Source organism: Lepidothrix coronata, unplaced genomic scaffold, assembly GCF_001604755.1.
Source record: "Lepidothrix coronata isolate B3197 unplaced genomic scaffold, Lepidothrix_coronata-1.0 Scaffold326, whole genome shotgun sequence".
Taxonomy (NCBI): domain Eukaryota; kingdom Metazoa; phylum Chordata; class Aves; order Passeriformes; family Pipridae; genus Lepidothrix; species Lepidothrix coronata.
Genome location: NW_016690506.1, coordinates 106,897 through 126,490, shown reverse-complemented (window position 1 = coordinate 126,490; position 19,594 = coordinate 106,897). Strand labels below are relative to the sequence as shown.

The window sequence follows — 19,594 nt, the reverse complement described above, 5'->3', positions numbered from 1 at the left end:
GCATTACAACAGGAGAAGCTACATACAGGTCTTGACTTGGAGCTCAAAATAGAGCACTTGACTGACTTCAAGACCTCATGGCCCAATGTCTCTTAGTCAACATTATTATCAATTGCCTATTGATATATATATTGATATATATGTGGCTGTTCCACAGCCACAACATTTTGTGAGCTTCCCAGCAAATGAATACCAGCTTGCCCTGACCTTTTGCACAGTGGCAGACAATGGTAAGTTATTTCTGTTGACAGCTACCATGTACTGTTCTAGCAGCCCCGTGCAGGTAGCAGTGAAACACCGCGAGATGGTTACGGTGCATCACCACGGAGTAAAACAGTGGCAAAACCTCCACCTCCAACCCCTCGGTTTCCTAGACACACCTGCCTCTCCTATAAATACCTCCAGGACACAAAACAGCAGCTTGACACCTGCATCTACCTGCTAGTTGTTTACAGCACTGTAAAATAAGCAGCAAACAGTAAAGTACTGTACCAGTGTTCAGTTCTCCCTCGATCTTCTGTGGCAAGCAGTGCTAAACACCAGATTATATATAAACCCTGAGGACTTCACCCATGCTACAGCTTGGCTAGAACAGACCCACAAAAACACAAACGTGGAGAACAAGTAAATGCACTAGTCAGGAGAAACTTCTTCTATCTATACCTTGTCTGTGTATAAGCACAGGGCCAGAATCTACCATAAATCAGTACTCATGTACAGTATCTAAGCGCTTGGGTCCCTATTTCTACCTTCAGAATGTTCTGCCTGAAGCCTGTTACAACTTTAATAGTTTATTACAACTTATCTTGCAGCTACTGGTGGCTCTGTTATATAATCTGATTCATCAGATTGTATTCATTTATTAACTGATCTGCAGGATTTTACAAATAAAACAATGTTTCAATCTGCCACGAGGGTTATAAATAAGCAGGTGGCATTTTTGTGCCAGAAGTTTAACAAAACAAACAAACAAACTCCTGTTTCATTGGCACAGTCACAGAATTACTGAAATCTTCCAAACTGTCCAGATACTTTTAAGGCTCCCGCCACAGTCCTGCAGGACACATTAAATAATTCAAAACAGAAAAGCAAGGACCTTACACCCATTTTCTTCCTTTGCAGCACAGAAGACAAACAGTTTGCTTTGCAGGTTTGTATGTTCTATCTGTGTATGTTTTACAAACGAAGGAAAATATTCCTGTCTCTGTGAAACCACGCAAACAAATCACACACCAAATCAAGGAAAACACAGATAGGGATATTATTGTTGCATTTAGTTCTGAAAAAGATGAAATTTACGGTTACTTGCTCCAATTCTACATCTCAAGAAACATATATTGCCCCACACAGAAACTCTCCTCGTGTATTTTTCTTGGCTTACCTGCATTGCCTTCGATATAGGAGCTTTGAAGCCAAAAGGCACCCGATAGTCATTTTTTAGTTTATATTAATGGCAATGAAGCTTTCAGATTCCCCCCTCCCCACATATATATTTGAAAATTTCAAGTGCAAATACTCTGCACTTACGCTTCAAGGCCACTGAACTGAGTGCACTGTCCAAGTCCCACACCAACACACCCCAGAATGCCAGGCACCCCAGCACCGGTGGGGTTCCCAGGAGTTCTACATCAACCCTGAAATGGTTAAATACTATTAAAAGAAGACTGTTTAAATTGCACTCTGGTGCTGAGATAAACTAACACAAACCAGGAAGTCCACAAAATAACCGGTGTTTTATCACCTGTCTGGCTTCAAAATCACTTTAAAGCAGCCAGGTTTACCATCACTTACTTTTAAAGGGGGAGAGGCCTTCCAAGGAATACGAGAGGTGACTTTGGAAAGGAGCCTCCACCCTGCAATGTCTCCATGCTATCTGGATGTGGGAGGGAACCAGCTGAAGACAGAGGTTAAACCTTAACTCTACATACCAGCTCTGTACTTTCCACTCCACTTCAGACCTTTAACATTATATGAAGCTGATTTGATAAGCAGAGTGTTAATTACTTCACATGACAAACCTTCCCAAATGTGCTGTTGGCTTCTCTTCATTTTAACCCAGCAACAGAGTGAGCAGGAAAAATTAAAACAAGTTTAGGTTGGTCTGTTGTTCTCCTTTGCCCTGTCCACTCCCTGTCAGTGCCACAGCTCAGCGGGAATGTAAGGAGGTGACTGGAGATCCACATGTCATTGCAAGCCGATCTCCGAGAGCAGGTGGGGAGGAACAGCTCACAGGGTCAGTGCAGGGTGTGGGTAGCTCGGTGCAGATCAGGAATGCTGCTGGACAAACACTCCCTTCACGACTGCTTATGTTTGTTTGGGGGTTTTTGTTTCCTCTTTGGGTAAAACAAGTGTAGATGTTGGGCCAGATTCATCGGTACTGTCAACGGAAGCAATGCCCTGAAGCCAACCCACATCAACTGTGTACAGTTTGTGTTTATTCCAAGTGCAGCCCCTTTGCATATCCTGCAGAAGCCCTTGAACGTTACAAAGCCAACAGGATCTATGCATTATTTGGAGCAGGCAGTGCCAAACACAGTACCAGGAATTTTATACTAGATAAACAATGGGAAACAGAAAATATGCAACGTTTAACTTTCACTACAGCACTCGATAGTTTTCTTCTGCATAAAACCACTGAACAAACCCTGAACTCTGGCTCATTTCTTTTTATCCCATGGCAATGAGTTCCACTGTTCCACCTATACCTTCCTGCACAAGAAAAAGCATTTCTTTTAGCACCTGACACCTTTCAGTTTTATGTCTCATATTAGCAGGTAGGAAGAACAGGCTCCATTCCTGTACGTTTTCCCTTTTCTTGTCACTGTCAGAAACAAAGTTTTGGAAACAGACTGTTAAGATCGAGCTGTCAGGAAGATAACAGCAACTTAGTTAGAGTAATATTGACAGCTCTTCTTTTCCCTTCCACTGAAGTCGGGAGTTCTCACTTATTTTGATCGAGGCCAGTAGTGAAGGGAATCTTGCTTCCCAAAGCAGGTCAGGCTGTGAAACTAATGGGCTCCTTTGGGACACGAAAATTTTTATTCACACTTCCCTAAAAGCCCAAGAATCAGTGTGGCCCATGCCTTCGTGCAACCCTCGTCAAGATCTGCTGTTCAAGCGTGTGGTTGTGTCATGTCTTGTACCAGTGTCAAACGAGGTCAATCAGGAAGAGAGCTGACTGCCTCCTTTCACCTCTGCAGCCTTCCCATCTCCCCCTGTTGCTCCCTGCCTCACAACACATATATTTACCACCAACGATGCAGAGGAACTCAAAATAAGGGTGGGACTTGTCTCAAGCAGATGGTGCTGAGCCAAGCTGTGCCGCTTACTTTGGGAAACCTCATATGCTAAAGTCTCCTCCAGGCTTCTCGGGCCAGCTCACTGTTCCCAAATGCTCTTCCCAGCACCCAGAGCATTTATGCCAGCTTCATCAAGGCATATGAAAATGCTGCCACCACGGATGGACAGATGCCTCATTTTCCCCACCGTGCTCATCACCTACACTTTGTAGTCTTCACTGCTCCACGTTCAAAATTAACTATAATATTTGGCAGGACCATTTTGTATGAAAACAATTCTTAGCACAACAAAAACTGACTATAAAGATACCTTTTAAAGGATAGTGGGATGCTTTAACTCTGAGAGAGGATCTTAGGATACTGGACAGCTTCTGTTCTAGCACAAATCTCTACATCAAGTGTGTATGTCTTGATATTGAAGCTACGTTAATGTTTTCTAGGTGATAAAAGTCAGCAATCCTGTTCATCTCAATATCTTTCCTAGCTGTATTTTTTTGTAATACAAAAAATAAATAACAACAGTTCCAGAGCACTTCTTATACCCAGGATTTTTTAGGTTTCCTTAGTGGAGAGAATTAGTAGGAAGGCAAGGAGGAAGGAAAGATTTGGGGTTTTAGAATGTTTCCTTTTTGGTGCAATTAGTTTTGCACTACAAGCCCTGGATAGATTCAAAAACTGTAATCGTGACTGAAAGGGAGGTATACAAAATGAAAGGAAATTAAATATGGGTGTGAAATTAAACCAAATGGAAGAAAAAGAAAAGAAAGGAAGAAAAAGCAACTGCTTGGGCAGAAAGTAAAGGCAGAAAAGCTGGAGAACAGAAAACAGGTCTCTAAGCATCCAGAAGTACTTTTAAAAGGTTTCCTGTAGGAGCAGGGAATTTAGGAAACTCTGAACAGACTTAACTGAATTCCTTGATGGGAAAAAAAAAATAAATTATACTGAAGGGTCCACCAGGCTCTTCAAAATAAGTGATTTCACCAAGAAGTCAGAATCAAGAGCAAAAGGATGTAAATTTTCTCATTTCTCAATGCCTGGGAGAAAAAAAATTATCTTTTTCTCATTTTCTTACATCTATTTTTTTTTTTTTTATGTGGAGGGTTTTGTAACTGAGTCAGATGTGGATTTAGGACATCTGGGTTCATTGCCACCCGTGACACTGATGCCTTGAGCACCTTTGTGAAGTCCCTTCGTGTTGCTACTCTGGGTTCATCCCCTGCAAAAGGTGGCTGGGCCATAAACCTTCCTCTCTTCCTGTCCTGGGCTTCAAGTCTGAGAAATTACTGTATCTCACCCTGACCCTTTCCCTTCTCTTCTCCAGTGGTGGGATCCTATCCCAGCGACTGTACACCAGTGCTCCATGCTGATCAAGGCAGAAATCTCATGCATCTCAACCAGAATTCTGCTTGCAGCCTTCTGAAGCTGGCTCATCATTAGCCCCCAGGACAAACTCACTGCTTATGGAAGACCAGTGTATGAACATAATGGATATATTTTTCACAATACAGCTAATGTGGACATTTTACTGTGGCACGTAAAAGTCCAACAAAGCACTTTTCCTGGTGGATGACCTATTCTTTGCAGCTGGGTAGATTCATTCCAACACAAGATGCCAAAAATCAAGCCTTTGATGTGGCTTGAAGGAAATGTAGCTGGGAATATCGAGGTACACCTGATCCTACAGCGTTACCAAACTGGCAGTTTCACCTCAAGGCAGACACGATACCGTGTTTTCCTCCAGCTCCCAGTTCTTGGAGTCAGCTGACCAAAGAGGAAAAGTTAGCTTGCATGTTTGGTCACCCACTCCCTTCCCCTCATGAAATAAGTATCATAAGGTGAATAAAAAGACTAATTTATCACCTTGGGCTCTCATTTGTAAGTATCTGTGATATCAGGGATCCAGACTCACGATGTTTTAATTCCCGGGGTGAGAAACTCATCAACAGTGTAAGCTCTGAGGAGTTGTGCCAATAGCCATGGAGTTTCTTCAGATTAGTGAAACTACAATTGATATCAAAACCTCAGACAAAAAAACAGTTTTGTGAACCACACATTTTCCTACTGGAAATTTTCCACTCTTATATTGTTTTAAAATTCAGTGGAATTAAGATGGCTTTTTTCCCCTAAATGTTCTCTAACTTATGCCTTAAATAATTTCCCTTTTCCATTCTGGCATTTTATAGGAAGAACACTAACATTATTTATGAAGCACAGAGTGAATTGTCTCCTATAAAAGATATCACTCTATTAGAAATATACAGTGGCACATTAACTATGCATTTAATTTTCATTTACAGTAGGGGCTCCATACCCAGTACACTGACTGTATCAGTTTTTGTTTTCATAACCTATTCCTGACACCTAACAAGAACTGGGAGTGCTGCTCCAGGATTTGGCAAGAAGGAACAGGTTGTGGATGAGCAGGTTTCTCTGACTCACCTACACGGATCAACAAGGAAAAATAAAAGGCAAAGGGTGGAGATTGCAAAGGGAAAAAAAAAGAGCGAGGGAGAGGAGTGACGTGTTCCTTTGGATGCAGTGTGTAATGGAGCTGGCAGGCTGCCTGCCCGCGGTGCCACAGAGTTCCAGACATGCCAGTCCAGCTGACTCAGCTCTTTGGAAGAAGGGAAGGGAAGGGAGAAATTTCTCAAGTGCTTCTGATACCCGAGGGATGGGGATTGCTGGGCTCCCCTCGAAGATCTTTGAACCCGTCTTTCCCACCAGGGACTTGAGTGGTGTCCCCAGAGAGGTATTAGAGAAAGATGCTCACACGATAACTCTGTACAGAACTGATTATGCTCGTAGCAAATCCTGCCTTTGTGGTTGTTGGAAAATTCATCAGCACAGCTTTATCCCACAACCCAGAAATGTCAGGCCTTTCCCTAGCCAAGGCTAACTGCTCTCAGACAAGACACTGTCTCCAAGGAGACGAGCAGAATGCAGGCACATGAAGGGTATCCAAGTGAGAGAGAGTCTACGGCCCATGTCACTCTTCTATATAAAAATTTCATCATCTGATTCTGAGCAGTGTATTTTTTGCATGTGATCTATTTTTTAGCGAGACCTTGAAGCCCTTAAATCACCTGGACTCTGTCTACCTGTGAGGCCAGCTCTACCCCATGATACAGCACCGTGCCATGGGCAGCTCTGGGACAGCCCCAGTCCTGTTCAGCTGAGGGGACACCCTGTGCTGTCATCACAGAATGGTTTGGGTTGGAAGGACCTTAAAGATTGTCTGGTTCCAATCTCCTCCAGGTTGCTCAAAGCCCCGCTCAGCTTGGTCTTGACTTCCACTCCAAGATGAAAAGAGGCAGGAGGAAGAAAGTACCTATTTCTTGGCAAAAGGAACCAAAACAGGCTAAAACCTAGGCTGCCAAAGCCCCTTATTCTCACTGAAATCAAGCAGACTTCACTGCTTTTAGAGATAAGAACCACATGGAACTAGCCCCAAAATAAGCACTGGGATGAGCTTGTCTTAATTTTCCAGTCAGGATTCTCACCACAAGCCCTCAACCATCTCAGACCACATGAGAATATTTATGCCTGTCTCGCTGGAGGAAAAGGAAAGGACACATGCTTGGGGAGCACATTCCCTCATCTTTAACACAGAGCCGCTGGCTATCCAGGCAGGAGGAGTCTCATAGCAGCCTCAGCATCCCAGGGAACACTGCTGGCTTACAGTGAAAATCCTACTCAATTACAGTGTCCTACGGATCACTTGCAGCACTTCCCACTCCTGCACCTTTAACACAAACAGCCCAAACGACCTTAGAGTACAGGCTTTCCAAACACAAGTGCACTGCAGCCTAGGGATAGCTGTGTGGCTGGGGAGCGTCCCAGCCAGGTCTCTTTGTCAAAATTTCAATAGTGGAGGCCTCACCAGCATTTCTCCAGCTCCAGGAATGAAGATAGAGATCTTGACTTGCTGTCGCAAGGCAGGGAGGGAACTTGGGGCACCCTGTCTGAAATCAACACAGCACAGTTATGCAAAACATGTGTGCAACTGGCATCTCTTGTGTAATCCTGGCTGCAATCAACCTCTCTAACCACTCCAGAAAGGAAGGAGGGGCAGAGGGTGGAGAGAGTTCACACTTAGATCAAATAAAAAATGGGAATATATCCAGAGAGCTTTAGTCAGGTAAAAACACAGTTCCCTCTCATGGGAAACCTCCAGGACAAGTTTCCTTGAACTTCACACAGGGTTATAAATAGGAGGAGAGTCACACAGAGTTCAGTACAGGTTCACTGCAAAAAAATCTAGACATTCTCATTTTCCTTCTGAAGTGATATCCATCAATATCTTAGCTGTAAGCCAATTCATAATTACAGGTTGCTGAGAGCTCAGGAGAATATATCAGTAGTAGCTTTCCACAATCCTGCCGTGCTGTGGGTTATGGGTTATTTTTGTCCCTCTTTAGTTTCTTCCTTTCCAGATGGCAAAAATACCTCTTACACCTTAAAACACTCTCATACTACCAAAAATGTCATGGTGGTTCTCCATTTCACACTGCCCTGTAACACAGCCTTGAGATATGAAAGAAGGCCTCACACCACCATTTGATTCCAAGCTCAAACATTCTCAAGCTGAAAGGTTACACAAACTCCTTCAAAAACTATCAAAGGCCAGTTCCAAATCCTGGGTTCTCCCTTCCTCAGAGGAAATAAGTAGCTTTTTGCCTTTGAAAATAATTTTCTCAGGGGAAAAAAAGAAAACCAACACTTTTTTCCTCCTTACAGCTGCTGTGGTGTTTTGCTGCTCGGAGTACATGGAAGAAGTTATCTTGGTTTTGTTGAGACGTGGCTTTGTCAAGCCAAAACCATGTTTGCATCTCAAGTGCACAAAAAAGTTCTCTGTCACCTTTTGGATCTCAGTCTGCAAAAACCCCCTCAGTGGGCTGACTGTGGAGCAGGAGGGCTCCTGATGGGTTGCATTGTATCCCTCAAGCTTATTCTAATGCAATGAAACACTCAGCTTCCCGACATGGTGTGGAGCCCAACCATGTAACACCTGCACCTTACAGTGGGGGTTTGTGCATATATGTGCCAACTCAAGCGTAAAGACAGTGCACTTCTGAAACAATCCCTGACAGCAAGGAAAACAAGGCCTCTCTAGATTGAGCTGAAAGGAGCAAAGGACCACAGATCTTTAAATACCAGAGCTACTAGACCCTCACCTGCCAGCCTGCCGTTGTAATTCTGGTGCAGAAGGACAAGTGATGCACACAAAGATACCTTGGTGTTTAGGTCCCTCAATTTGCAAATTGGGTCTCATGGGGGGTTTTCCTGTTTCATTTTCCCATCACTGAAAAATGGATAACAAGGAGGCAACAACACATACCCACTTCACACAGGCTTGGGGCTGAATAGATAAGGTTTATAAAAGAAACGACGCAAAAATTGCAGGCTAAGTAGTAAGTCCTTTAGTATTATTAATAATCACCTTACTATTGTGTCTGAGATAATCACGCTGGTATCAGGGTATAATACCTCAGTGGTTATGGTAACAATACAAAGTTATTATTCCTTCCACTTTGTAATTATCTCATTTCACTACTGCACAAAGGCTAAGTAAAACTAAGGAGATCATGTACAGCGCTGTGCAGCAGGGGCACCAGCAGCACTGAATGCTCCATGATGTACCTACATGACCTTCACTGCAGCAATATGTGTGCACCTTGCAAGGACTCGAGCGTGCTGCCCTTTCACCATCTTAACTAGGTGCAGAAGTGCTCTTTATTTTGTTTTACTGACAGGCAACTGAGGCAGAGATAAGGTTAAGAGTTCTGCATCTATACTGGCCTGTGTTTCCGAAGTGTAAGATGACTTTGCAATTTAGGTCCCTCATAAATAAGTGAATAAGAGTAGCAAAAATTTCAAAATTAGTAATCAAAAAGGAGACGAGAGGATTGGAAGATAAACACAGACTAGAACAGAATCAATGCCAGACCTATGACTACAGCCTGTCACAGTGTAAACTGAGCACAGGAATTACTCACAGTCACAGAAGCTAGTGTTAGGAAGAGCAATAATCTGCAACAAAAGAAAGGATAGCTAAGGTTAAATATCAGGATGAGAGTCATAGCTATAAAAAGCAGATGGGAAGTGGAATTGTCTCCCTAGGGAAGTGATAGAAACAGTGTCTCTGGATGTTTAAAAAACAGATTAGGCATGCTATTTAGAAGGACTGCTGTTCTATTGCAGAAGTCTTACCACATTCATGCTTTTTTGATGCCAGTGAAATCCCACATATAGCCCTGTGGCAGAATAAAAACCCAGAGGAAAAAGAAAGTCACTGTCTCATTTGCTTCCAGAGCAGGATGTTTGGCCTAAGAGCTGGCATCACCCAGCATTGGAGAGGTGTCTGTCTGCTCTCCAAAGTGCAGCCCAGCAGGGCAGGCCCAGGTGCTTTGTTCTGCTTGTATGTGGCCTGAGGGACACAAAGAGGGACACAATCTGACTGATGACACCGGGATGTGAATTGCTAATGTGGAGGAGAGACAGAAGACAGGAAGAAAACTGATGTAAGCAGTTCCATCCCAAACACACACACTTTCATCTTGACACAGGAATTCCATAAGGAAGAAAGGAATTGGTCAAAATTAACAAGGGATGACCTCGTGTGAATCCTACACCATGATGATGCTTGTCTAAAGAAGGACCTTGTTATCTCCATGTACTGCAGTGGAAAAGACACCCTGTCCCCACCTTTTTGCACTGCAGAACTGAAATCTGCCCTGGGAAATCTCTCCCCTCATGGTGAAGCTGCAGTGGTGGAGTATTAGCACTGTTCTCCATTTCAGGGTGCAGGATCTCCTGCTTTAAGAGAAAACTCTCCCTTGCCAAGGGTCCAGAGACTTAAACTGACACCAAATACCAGTTCTGGCCACCCGTCTCATTAAGGAGAGGAAACTTGGATCAGGAAAAGAAGGAACAGGCCACCTCCTGCTTACACAGAGGCACCACAAGAAACAGGGAGCTGCAGGGCATCTGTTCCCCTTATCTCAATCACACACCCCAGAGGGAGGAGGGGTGGGAAAAGAAAAAAGCTGATACCCAGTCCTAAGAGAGGGAGGTGTTCACCAGGTTGATACAGAGCCCATCTACCTTTGCTTGCCAGGACCACTTCTCCTGCTTCTCCCTTTTATCTGCCAGAAACAGATCTCCTGGGCTGAACAGTCAAAGCCTGATCCATAACCACTGCAGATAAGAGGGAATCTTTATGGAATTTCAAGACTTTCAAAAGTCCAAGAAGCAAAAAGAGAACGCTTCCTGTCTTTGGGTAGAACAATATTTTTCCACAAGTTCCTCCAAAAACAAAGCCCAAATGTACTTTTGCTGGGATGATCACGATCACACAGCATTTTTAAACAAAAAATTTCTTTGATTTAAGATTTCTCAGTGGTAATTATGCTCTGTAGAAAAGGCTTAGCATGGCCAAGCTTCTACACTGAGATAATTCTGAGCCCATAAAAGACAATCTTTTCATATACTTGATACCAATATTTATCACAGTAGTGCTCTGGTGGTGAAGAGGATCCCCCTAATTAAAGGATCAAGTTCAGATAGGGCTTAAGCAAAAGCATGGGATACAAGTTGTCTCTACAGAGCATTAAATTTTAAACAAGGATCCCCAGGGCATAAAGACCTGGCATAACAAACTCCTACCCTGGTACACATTTGGAGCTTACCTTGTAAAAATTCACACACAAATAAATGGGAAGCAGAATAGCAGAGATTTTAGACACTCTACAGCACAGAGTGAAGGCCTCTGGGTACTGGAAGCATTAATAAGAAAGCAGAGCTGCTGCAGTACTGTGCATATGCTAATAACAGTTTGGAACCCAGAGAATGATAAGAAAAACCCAAAATGATTTTGTGACGAGGTTAACTCCACCGAGTTTAACTGTAACATTACAAGAAAACCTGAGAGGAAGAGCAGCTCTCCCTGATTAAACAGAACTCTAAGTATCAGATCAACAGAATAAATACCCGCCGGCTCATCAGAACCCAGGGAAGATGCTGTTTGCTAACCCATTTGGAGAGATGGGATTTGTATGCAAAATATCCCCTCACCTGTGTTCACTTTTCAAATTTTTTTTCCCCCATTCACAATGTATTTCAGTCAGTCCAGTTCAGAGTGCAATGAGAATTTCAGGTCCCAAGATTCTTCTAATTATGACATTCTTACAGAGTAGATACTGGGCCTTTTGAGAGTGGAGATGTTAGTAATGGTAAAAATCTCCTCAAGATAAAAAAAGCAGTTTAAAACATTGACTCTTCATTATTCTTAATAACCATCCTTGCCACTGTTTCAGTAACTCTCACTGGCTTTTTACAGCCAGGAATTCACACACAGCATTGTGTATTCTGACACTTGTTCATCCAATTTTTCAGCCAGGCTGAGCCACTCACAGGTGGGATGACTCTCCCAAACATGTATCGAGGCAGGCATGTCATCAGGGTTAGGAAACAGGTTCCTCGTAGCTCTGAGAACATCTGCACACACAGATACCACTCTCCCGTTCTGCCATACAACTGCAGGTCTTTGGGACACCTCGAATGGTTCATTGCCACCCAGGAAGGGCTGGGAGGAAAGTCCTTATGGACAAGAAGAGATAAGAAAGATGGACTTGCAAATCAAGAAACATGGAAAGAGTTTCCATGAACAGGGCATTCTCCTTTCTAATTAGACATGCCTTTTATCTTGCACACTGTACATAGCTTGCTAAGATTGTGCTTTTGGGAGTTTTTGCCAGAGCTTTTCTTTTCAAAACAAATGCTTTCTGCTTTTCTTTTGCCAATAAAGTGGTACCACAGCTCAGTGCTGTTGAAGAACTGGGCAGTAGCAAACAACGTGCAGTAGCAATGCAGGATGAAGGGGGGAGGGAAAAAAGGGGGTAGAAAAAAGCATTTTCTAGGCAGGAAAGAAGTAGCTTGAAAGCAAATTTTAAAATGTATTGTGAGGAAAAGCTTCTGTGACCGGAAAAAATAATGATCTGGCTACCCATTTTTTTAGAAAGAAATAAACAGTAAAACTGCTTTTATATATGAATGATGCTTACATACTCCCACAGTAATGAAACATGACTGAAGCTACCAAGGTCATAAAGGAAAATCAGGAAATTCCAGAATTAAGGTTCCTGTGGCCATTTTGTGTGTACACATGACAAGACAGTCTTTTAATGACAAAATGATTTGCCCACAGGACCATCCTTGCTTAGTGCAATGGATGGATAGTTCTTGCTTAATCAAAACCTATTCTGTGGAGGTTTTTTCCCCTTACCAAGTGACCCCATCCTTCATTTACCACTTACTGCCCAAGCCCTGCTCTGAAAACTACTGCACTCATCTTTGCTCTGCGCTCTTCCAGATTGCTCATTACTGCAGCCTTGACTTTTTCAAGTACTGTCAAAGCCTTGTTTATGTTTACAACAGCATTATGGGGGGAGAGGTGACTTGGCTTTGCTTTAGACACAAGAGAAATCCATGTCAAAACCTCACTGCTAATTTTATGTGCCCATTTGAGGATGCCTGGTTTTTTGGGGTAAAACAGCATCAGGCTGGACTTCATATCTCTCAAAGTATGGAGGTCTGTGTGGGTGCTTTAACCATCAGATTGACCTGTCAGATCAACTGTCTCCCTTAAAACTTCTGGGGTATGCTCATTAATTGCCTACAGCAGGATTTGTCTCATCTAGTTTGTATCTGCCTTTGTCTTGTGTAATTCCAGCGAGGACGGAGAAGACGGGCACATCTCAGGGTGAGACAGCAGGTACTCTGTGACTGCCATCAGCAGGTTGGATTTGCCTGGATGTTTTCCTCTTTAAAAATGGCAAAAGCCAGGCAAGGTGAAGCCAATCCCCGCTGGTTTTTCCAGTGCATCCTGTGGGAGGGGACTACCAGCTTCTGTCCCAGCTCTCCACAGCCTGTCCTTACATTCCTGTCCTGGAAGCTCTCTCAGGCACCTCTCCTCTGTTATCTGTGTTGTGGAACTATGGAGTTAATTCTGAAAACAACATCTGAAAGTCCTGTAAGTACCTTGAGGTTCATGCCCACTCTTAGTGTAATTCTGCGCATGAATCTCTCCCCAGGCATTATCCTACTATGTCCTGAAGGCATCATTATACTCCTGAAATCAAAGCAGCTGCATGTGGGAGGAAAATACAGACACAAAGTTCATCAGAACTCCATATGTCTGTAAAAGGTAAATAATTGCAGGAGTAAATCACTGCAAGATAAGTCCTTAATTATTTAGGGTTAAACAGCAGCAGCATTACAGATGCAGAGCAATATTTTGTTAACCACTTGTCCTGGGAACACTTACTCAGTAAGATATTATTCTGCACGAGAAGGGGAGGCAAAATATAGATTGTGATGCTTAGAAACATTTTCAAATAAATAGGAATTAATATTAAAAAGCATGAACAAAACATTCACCCAAAGCAACAACAAAAAAAGCTATCTTTTTTTTTTTAAAGTTAATGGGTAGTATCAGCTATTTGAGATATCTCAGAGATGTTTCTGCTAATTTCTGTTTGTAATTACATTTCCTTATTTTTTCACCTTTCCTGCTGTACTATATGAAAACTCTGCATTAAGAAGAGGAAAAACTGACTACACTGGCAGTAGTGAGAGGGTGCCACTGACTTAAGTGGTGACACAAAATGTTCTAAAATCCACAAATCAAACTATCTGAGAGAAAAAAAGAGGATCTAACAAAATTCTTCAATTCCTTTGTTGCACAATTTGCCTTCCACAGTAGTTTAAGACCTTCTTGGGAAGGAGAAAAGAATTTTGCTTTGGTGAGGTTTTTGTTTGGTTTTTCAGGGAGTTGTTTTATTTTTTTTTATTAAGAGCACTCTCCTATTTAAAGAGGAAAAGGACATATGTACAACATAACAAAAAAGAAATTGGTCTTGCATTTATGATGATACATGCCAGATTCTCAACTGGTGCAAAACAGAAGTACTTTCCTGCTTAGGGGATATAATTCCAGCCTATATCAGCTGAGGATCAGCTCTCCTCTTATAAATATAAAAATATATTCAGACACCTCAATTTAGACATTAAGAACGAGACCTGATTGAAGTCTCATATTTCAAAACAGTTTTTAACCTCTTCTTTCTATACTTTATCTAATATCTCCTTTTCTGATCAGAAGTAGCAGAAGATGTAAACATTGACAGAATCATAGAATTATTTGGGTTGGAAAAGACCTTGGATGCAGTTACTAGATCTGCTGTACCTTCCAGGCCTACTTACAGACCTTGATGTGTGCTTTATTAAAGCAGAGAGTGCTCTTATAGTATACTGATATGAAACTGTTTTAAGTCTCTAGGGAACATCTACCCATCTTTTCCATGATCCAGGCTCACAGAGGTGTGCATAAGCCAACTCAGCTTGTCTACATGGCAGGGACAGAAAGGCACCATGCTCACATCCAGAGTGGCATTTCACTTTCATGTAGAATTTAGGTTTTAGGGTAATAATCCAAGTTTTAACTCTTCATCTGTGAGCCCTACTCTTGGAGAGTATTTTGGGAACACTTGTCTGTTCTGGCTGGCCTTCTGCTGAAAGCTGCTGTAGCTAAGTGCTTAGGGGGTGACACTTTCTCCACGGAAAACAAAGCATAAAATCACAAACTGAGCAGTGCTGAACACAGCTAAGTCAGCGAGCTAAGTCACTTAGGGAAGGAGCTCCAGCGGAACTCATGTGCTAAGCAGCTTAGGTGCCTTCGGAAAATCCCACACCTCTACATTTCATCCTCACGCAAAAAAGTAGAGCCATCAGCCATGTGCTTTTCATACAGGAAGAACAATGCCTATTAACGGCAATCTCTAGGTAACAAAACCCATATTCATATGATGAAAAAAATCTTCAACTGCAATGTTTACGTTTTGTAATGTGGGATACTTCTTGTCACAACTCCATTTTAATTTTCATTGTGAACATTTTTGTCGTGCTTTGGTTTTTATTAAATTTCAAGTTGAAACTACAATTATGGTCAGATGTGTGAAAATTGCACCTCACATTTCCACAGACATTTTCCCTTCTGACTTCCAGATCAAATCCTCTCAGCTGGCAACTGAAGCAATTCTCTCCCACACCTGCACTTCCTTGGATGCTCATGCTTTCTGTAAGCACTTTCCACCAATACAGCCTCCTGCATACTCCCCAGTTTACCTGGAGAAGCTTACTAGCTTATCCTTTCCTATTCTTGGAAATGCCAAGGCAACTCTGCATCCTAAGTCCAACTTAATGCTCATAAAACAGAAACTTCTAATGAAGTGAGGTTGACCCTGCAGGAGAAATACACAGGAAGAGTCAGGAAGCTTATGCAGGATTTCTTCCTGCAGCTACACTTCAGCCACTGTGTTTCAGCAGTCACACGTTCGCTAACAACTCAAAGAAGTTCATCTGTAATGCTGTCACTTGTAACCAGTTCAATTATCTCTGCTCATTCAACAATGAAAAACACAGCCCCTTATAAATGGCCTGAACACACGAGTTGAACATTCTAGGAGATAAAAAGCGCAGCAAGTTAAGATCTTACTCAGGAGTCCTACACAGATGAGTAAGTGGGCAGACTGCAGCCCCTTGGTGCACAGGGACTAAAACCACATCTGATCCTGATCACGGGAGCTCCAACGTGACTACCAGAGTGCAGTTATGTGGTGCATATTTCTCTGCAACATATCAAGCAACTGTATCAAGTAGACTTGATAGAGACAAGATACTATCACTGAATGAGGCAAGAGAAATCGAATCTCTCTCGACCACCTTCTGCTCTAGGGTGGCTGCTGCGGCTGCCACGAATTAGGACTCTACAGCAAGAAGTAACTGAATCAAAAATGCAGTTCAGACATTTTTGAAAGATGAACAAGTTTGACCTCCACCAGCATATGGCACTTATTAGATGAAGAAATGGGTATGAACTGCAAAGCAGGCTTCCAAGAGCCCACAGTTATCCTTTCTGATCCTTGGAATTTCACAGCCACTTTGGGGCCTAGAGCGTCAAAACAATCTGCCAGCGGAGCCTGGATACACCCAAGGAGACATTCAGAGGGAAATGTGATAGCATCAGCAGAGGAGCTCAGTTACACAAAAGGAGAGGTGTGGCTGAACCACAACTTTTCTGATTCACATCAAGGCTTTCCCAAAGTGGAGAGCTGCACTATCTGAGGAGGATGGTACAGACCCAGAGCCACCAGGAACACACGGTTATTTTCACTACCTGCTTCACTGGGACGGTAGTGACAAAGGAAGGAAGAATTGGGAAGAGAAGCCAAGGTGGGCTCACCAGAGTGCGTCCTGAGGTGTCCTGTGAGGGCGTCCCTCCGCCGGCAGGCGTAGCTGCAGAAGGGACATTTGAACGGTTTCTCCCCAGAGTGCAACTTGATGTGCCTCAGCAGGTTCCCCTTCTGGGTAAAAGAAGCTCCACATTGGTTACAGTGGAAGGGGCGTTCACCTGGAAGGGAAGGGGAAGGGAGAGAGCTGTCAAGACACATCAGAGGATGCACAGAGGCCATTATCTTGCTCTTTGTAGTAGTGCCTTCTTACATGGGTACAGTCCCCACTGCCCCCATCACACGGCACTTGCTACAGTCAGAGGCCATTTCTTTTGCACAATGGGCAAAACCTCCAATAGGGATTTGAAGATCTTTACTTGAGGTGATCAGTGCAGGCTGAATTTCTTGAAAGTTCCTCACCTCAGAGGTTCTATCCTTTATAAAAGATGAGCTCTGCTGAAAATTTAGATCCGTAATTGTGATTTTGTAGTATTTATCTCTATGGGTTTGCACTTATTTTCAGTATAGGTCCAATCCATATGAGTATTTGGAACTGATCATAACAATTGGACCTTAGCGAAGGTGTTAAGGTCTTTGCTTCAAAACAAAGCTCTTGCTTGCATTATACTTTAATTGAAAGTCCTTTCTAAAGGCTGTTTTGCACTGCTAGAGTGGCACGAAGGGAATCGATACAAGTGAGGATCGGGCCCTCAAGCTTTGGGCAGAAGCAAACATCGAGAAAAATCTTTCACCATTAAACTGTGAAACAAGCAAGTTTGCACTCTACATAAAACAAATTAAAAAGACTCAGTTGATGAAAAAATAACAGAAACTCTAGACCTTGCCCTCTCCCTTCACCCCATGTGTTTACACATGCGCACACACACACATCCAAAGCTTATTTTTACGTTAAATCTTCATGTTTGCTCTAGACAGTGGGGATTGGGCAGACAAAAAACACTTTTTTTTTTTTTGGTAATTATTTTTTAGAGGAAAACCCCTGACAAACTCACACAGGTTTTGTGAAATAGTATTAAAATCGTACTCTATGTCAACATTTGTTGAGGACACTCAGACTGTTCCAGCATTCTTGGGCAGCTCTAATCATCTGTTTATGTCCTGTTGAGCAAATCAATTGAATACAAGCATATACTTGTGCTGCCACTTGCCCAAGTGCTTTACTGCAGCTGGGCTTTAGAACACAGAATCACTGAATGGTTTGGGTTGGAAAAGACCTCAAAGACCATCTCGTTCCAACCCCCTGCCATGGGCAGGAACACCTTCCTCTAGACCAGGTTGCTCTGAGCCCCATCCAAGCTGGTCTGGGACACTTCCAGGGATGGGGTAGCTGTAGCTTCTCTGAGCAACCTGTGCCAGGGGCTCACCACCCTCACAGGGAAGGACTGGTTCCTCATATCTAATTTAAATCTATTCTCTTCCATTTAAAGCATGTTTACACCAAGCAGGGCCCCATTTCAACAAGGTCTTGAACACCAGATTTCAGATGTAAGCAACCTTGTCCACTTTTTCAGTGCATCACCTATTACAGAGCCTTGGTTGAATCCCGGTGGGACTTCTGAGGTTGAATTTGATGGCCTGAAGCACAGATCTTGTGAAAAACAAACACATTCTGTGATCTTTCACACCTCTTCAAAGCCTTTCTCTATTGCTTTAAAATGATTACTCCCTTGCTGGACAAAATGCTTTCATCAAAGTAGTTCTTGTGTCTAATGTGAAGTCCAAAATATGTCTGGAGATTCAAATGGAAAGAGAGGAAGAAAAAGTGCTTTTACAGATGTCCACAAGCAATTCTTGCCTCAGTGGTTTAAATCACTGCCAAGTGGGCAGCAGAAGGTAGGTGTGACACATATGTGCCATACCTCTGCAACTTGACTTCACATGTGGGAGCTGGAAATCATATCTGAGACTACTGAAGAAGCACTCAAGAAGATACCAAGGTTCCTACAATCTCATCAAGAACATTACAGAGTAATGATAAAAAAAAATCACGGTATAAAGCTCTTCTTCCAATACACTGAACACAAACTCATTAGAATTGATAAAGAGTTTGTGGTTTCCCTTTCAAACTCCCACACTACACTTAAAGGATCTGATTAGCCATTATCTTCTCTTATATCACTTCAGAATGTCCATAACAGAGATATGTAAAGAGACTGCAGTAGAAAAATACATGGGTTTTTTCTTCTTTTCTGTTTTGCTTTCGCTGTCTGAGAAAATAGGCAAAGCCCTTTCCTTTGACACGTTTCTGAGTATTCTGGAATGATAGCTTTAGTTTCAGGATGACAACATGAAAGAAGGTAGCACGTTTCTTATCAAGTCTGAAGTCTTTTACTCCTGCTGTATGTAAAACTATGCAGTTACTGTGTTTTACCCGCTACATCACCCACTTATCTCTGACATTTTGGAGGCCCCATATGAGCGCGTATTACTCCTCAATAAACTGGCTGCTCAAGAGATGCTGAAAGCCTTTGGTCTGGAATTCAATAGTCACTGCAACACAGTTCAGTGGCCAAGATGACATGAAAACACTCACCACAAAATCACCCATAGTCTGCTCCTCTCTCACAAGAGAATCCAACAGCACATTTTACCTTAAATAACCTTTGTATCTATTTAAAGTCAGCATGAATTCATTTTTCCTACTGGCTTCATTCCGGGTAAATAGCTGCTTTGATCTGTTTGTTACACTTTTGTCCAATCATTGGATTCCAGCTCCTTGTTTAAGCTGTAGGCTTGTGGGATGCAATTTTGGTCACACCTTCGTGCTATTGATTAGCAGCTTTTACATTTAGCACAGCTAATCTGAGAGGCCATTATCCAATAGAAGAGTGCACAAAGAGAAGCAAAGACTGAATAGCAAGAAGATTTTGTTGGTTTTCCAAGAACTGTGCTGTCTGATGTCCACTCCAGACACTAACAAACAAGCCTTCTTTATCACTTCAATGCCTTGAGAAGACTGCCTTCCAATTATTTCTCCTGCTGCCT

At 42.6% G+C, this 19,594-nt stretch overlaps 1 protein-coding gene across 7 annotated transcripts in view; it reads right to left on the bottom strand.

The window, feature by feature from the left end:
• Positions 1–19,594, bottom strand: part of IKZF2 (IKAROS family zinc finger 2) — a 118,387-nt gene that overhangs the window by 30,045 nt on the left and 68,748 nt on the right. For 6 of the 7 annotated variants that reach the window (XM_017838151.1, XM_017838153.1, XM_017838154.1 and 3 more), the window contains one exon: positions 16,600–16,767. The exons of the other annotated variant lie outside the window; for it this stretch is intronic. In XM_017838151.1, coding sequence (XP_017693640.1) covers positions 16,600–16,767 — 168 coding nt within the window. The remainder of the gene's footprint in view (positions 1–16,599; positions 16,768–19,594) is intronic. 7 annotated transcript variants of the gene reach the window in all.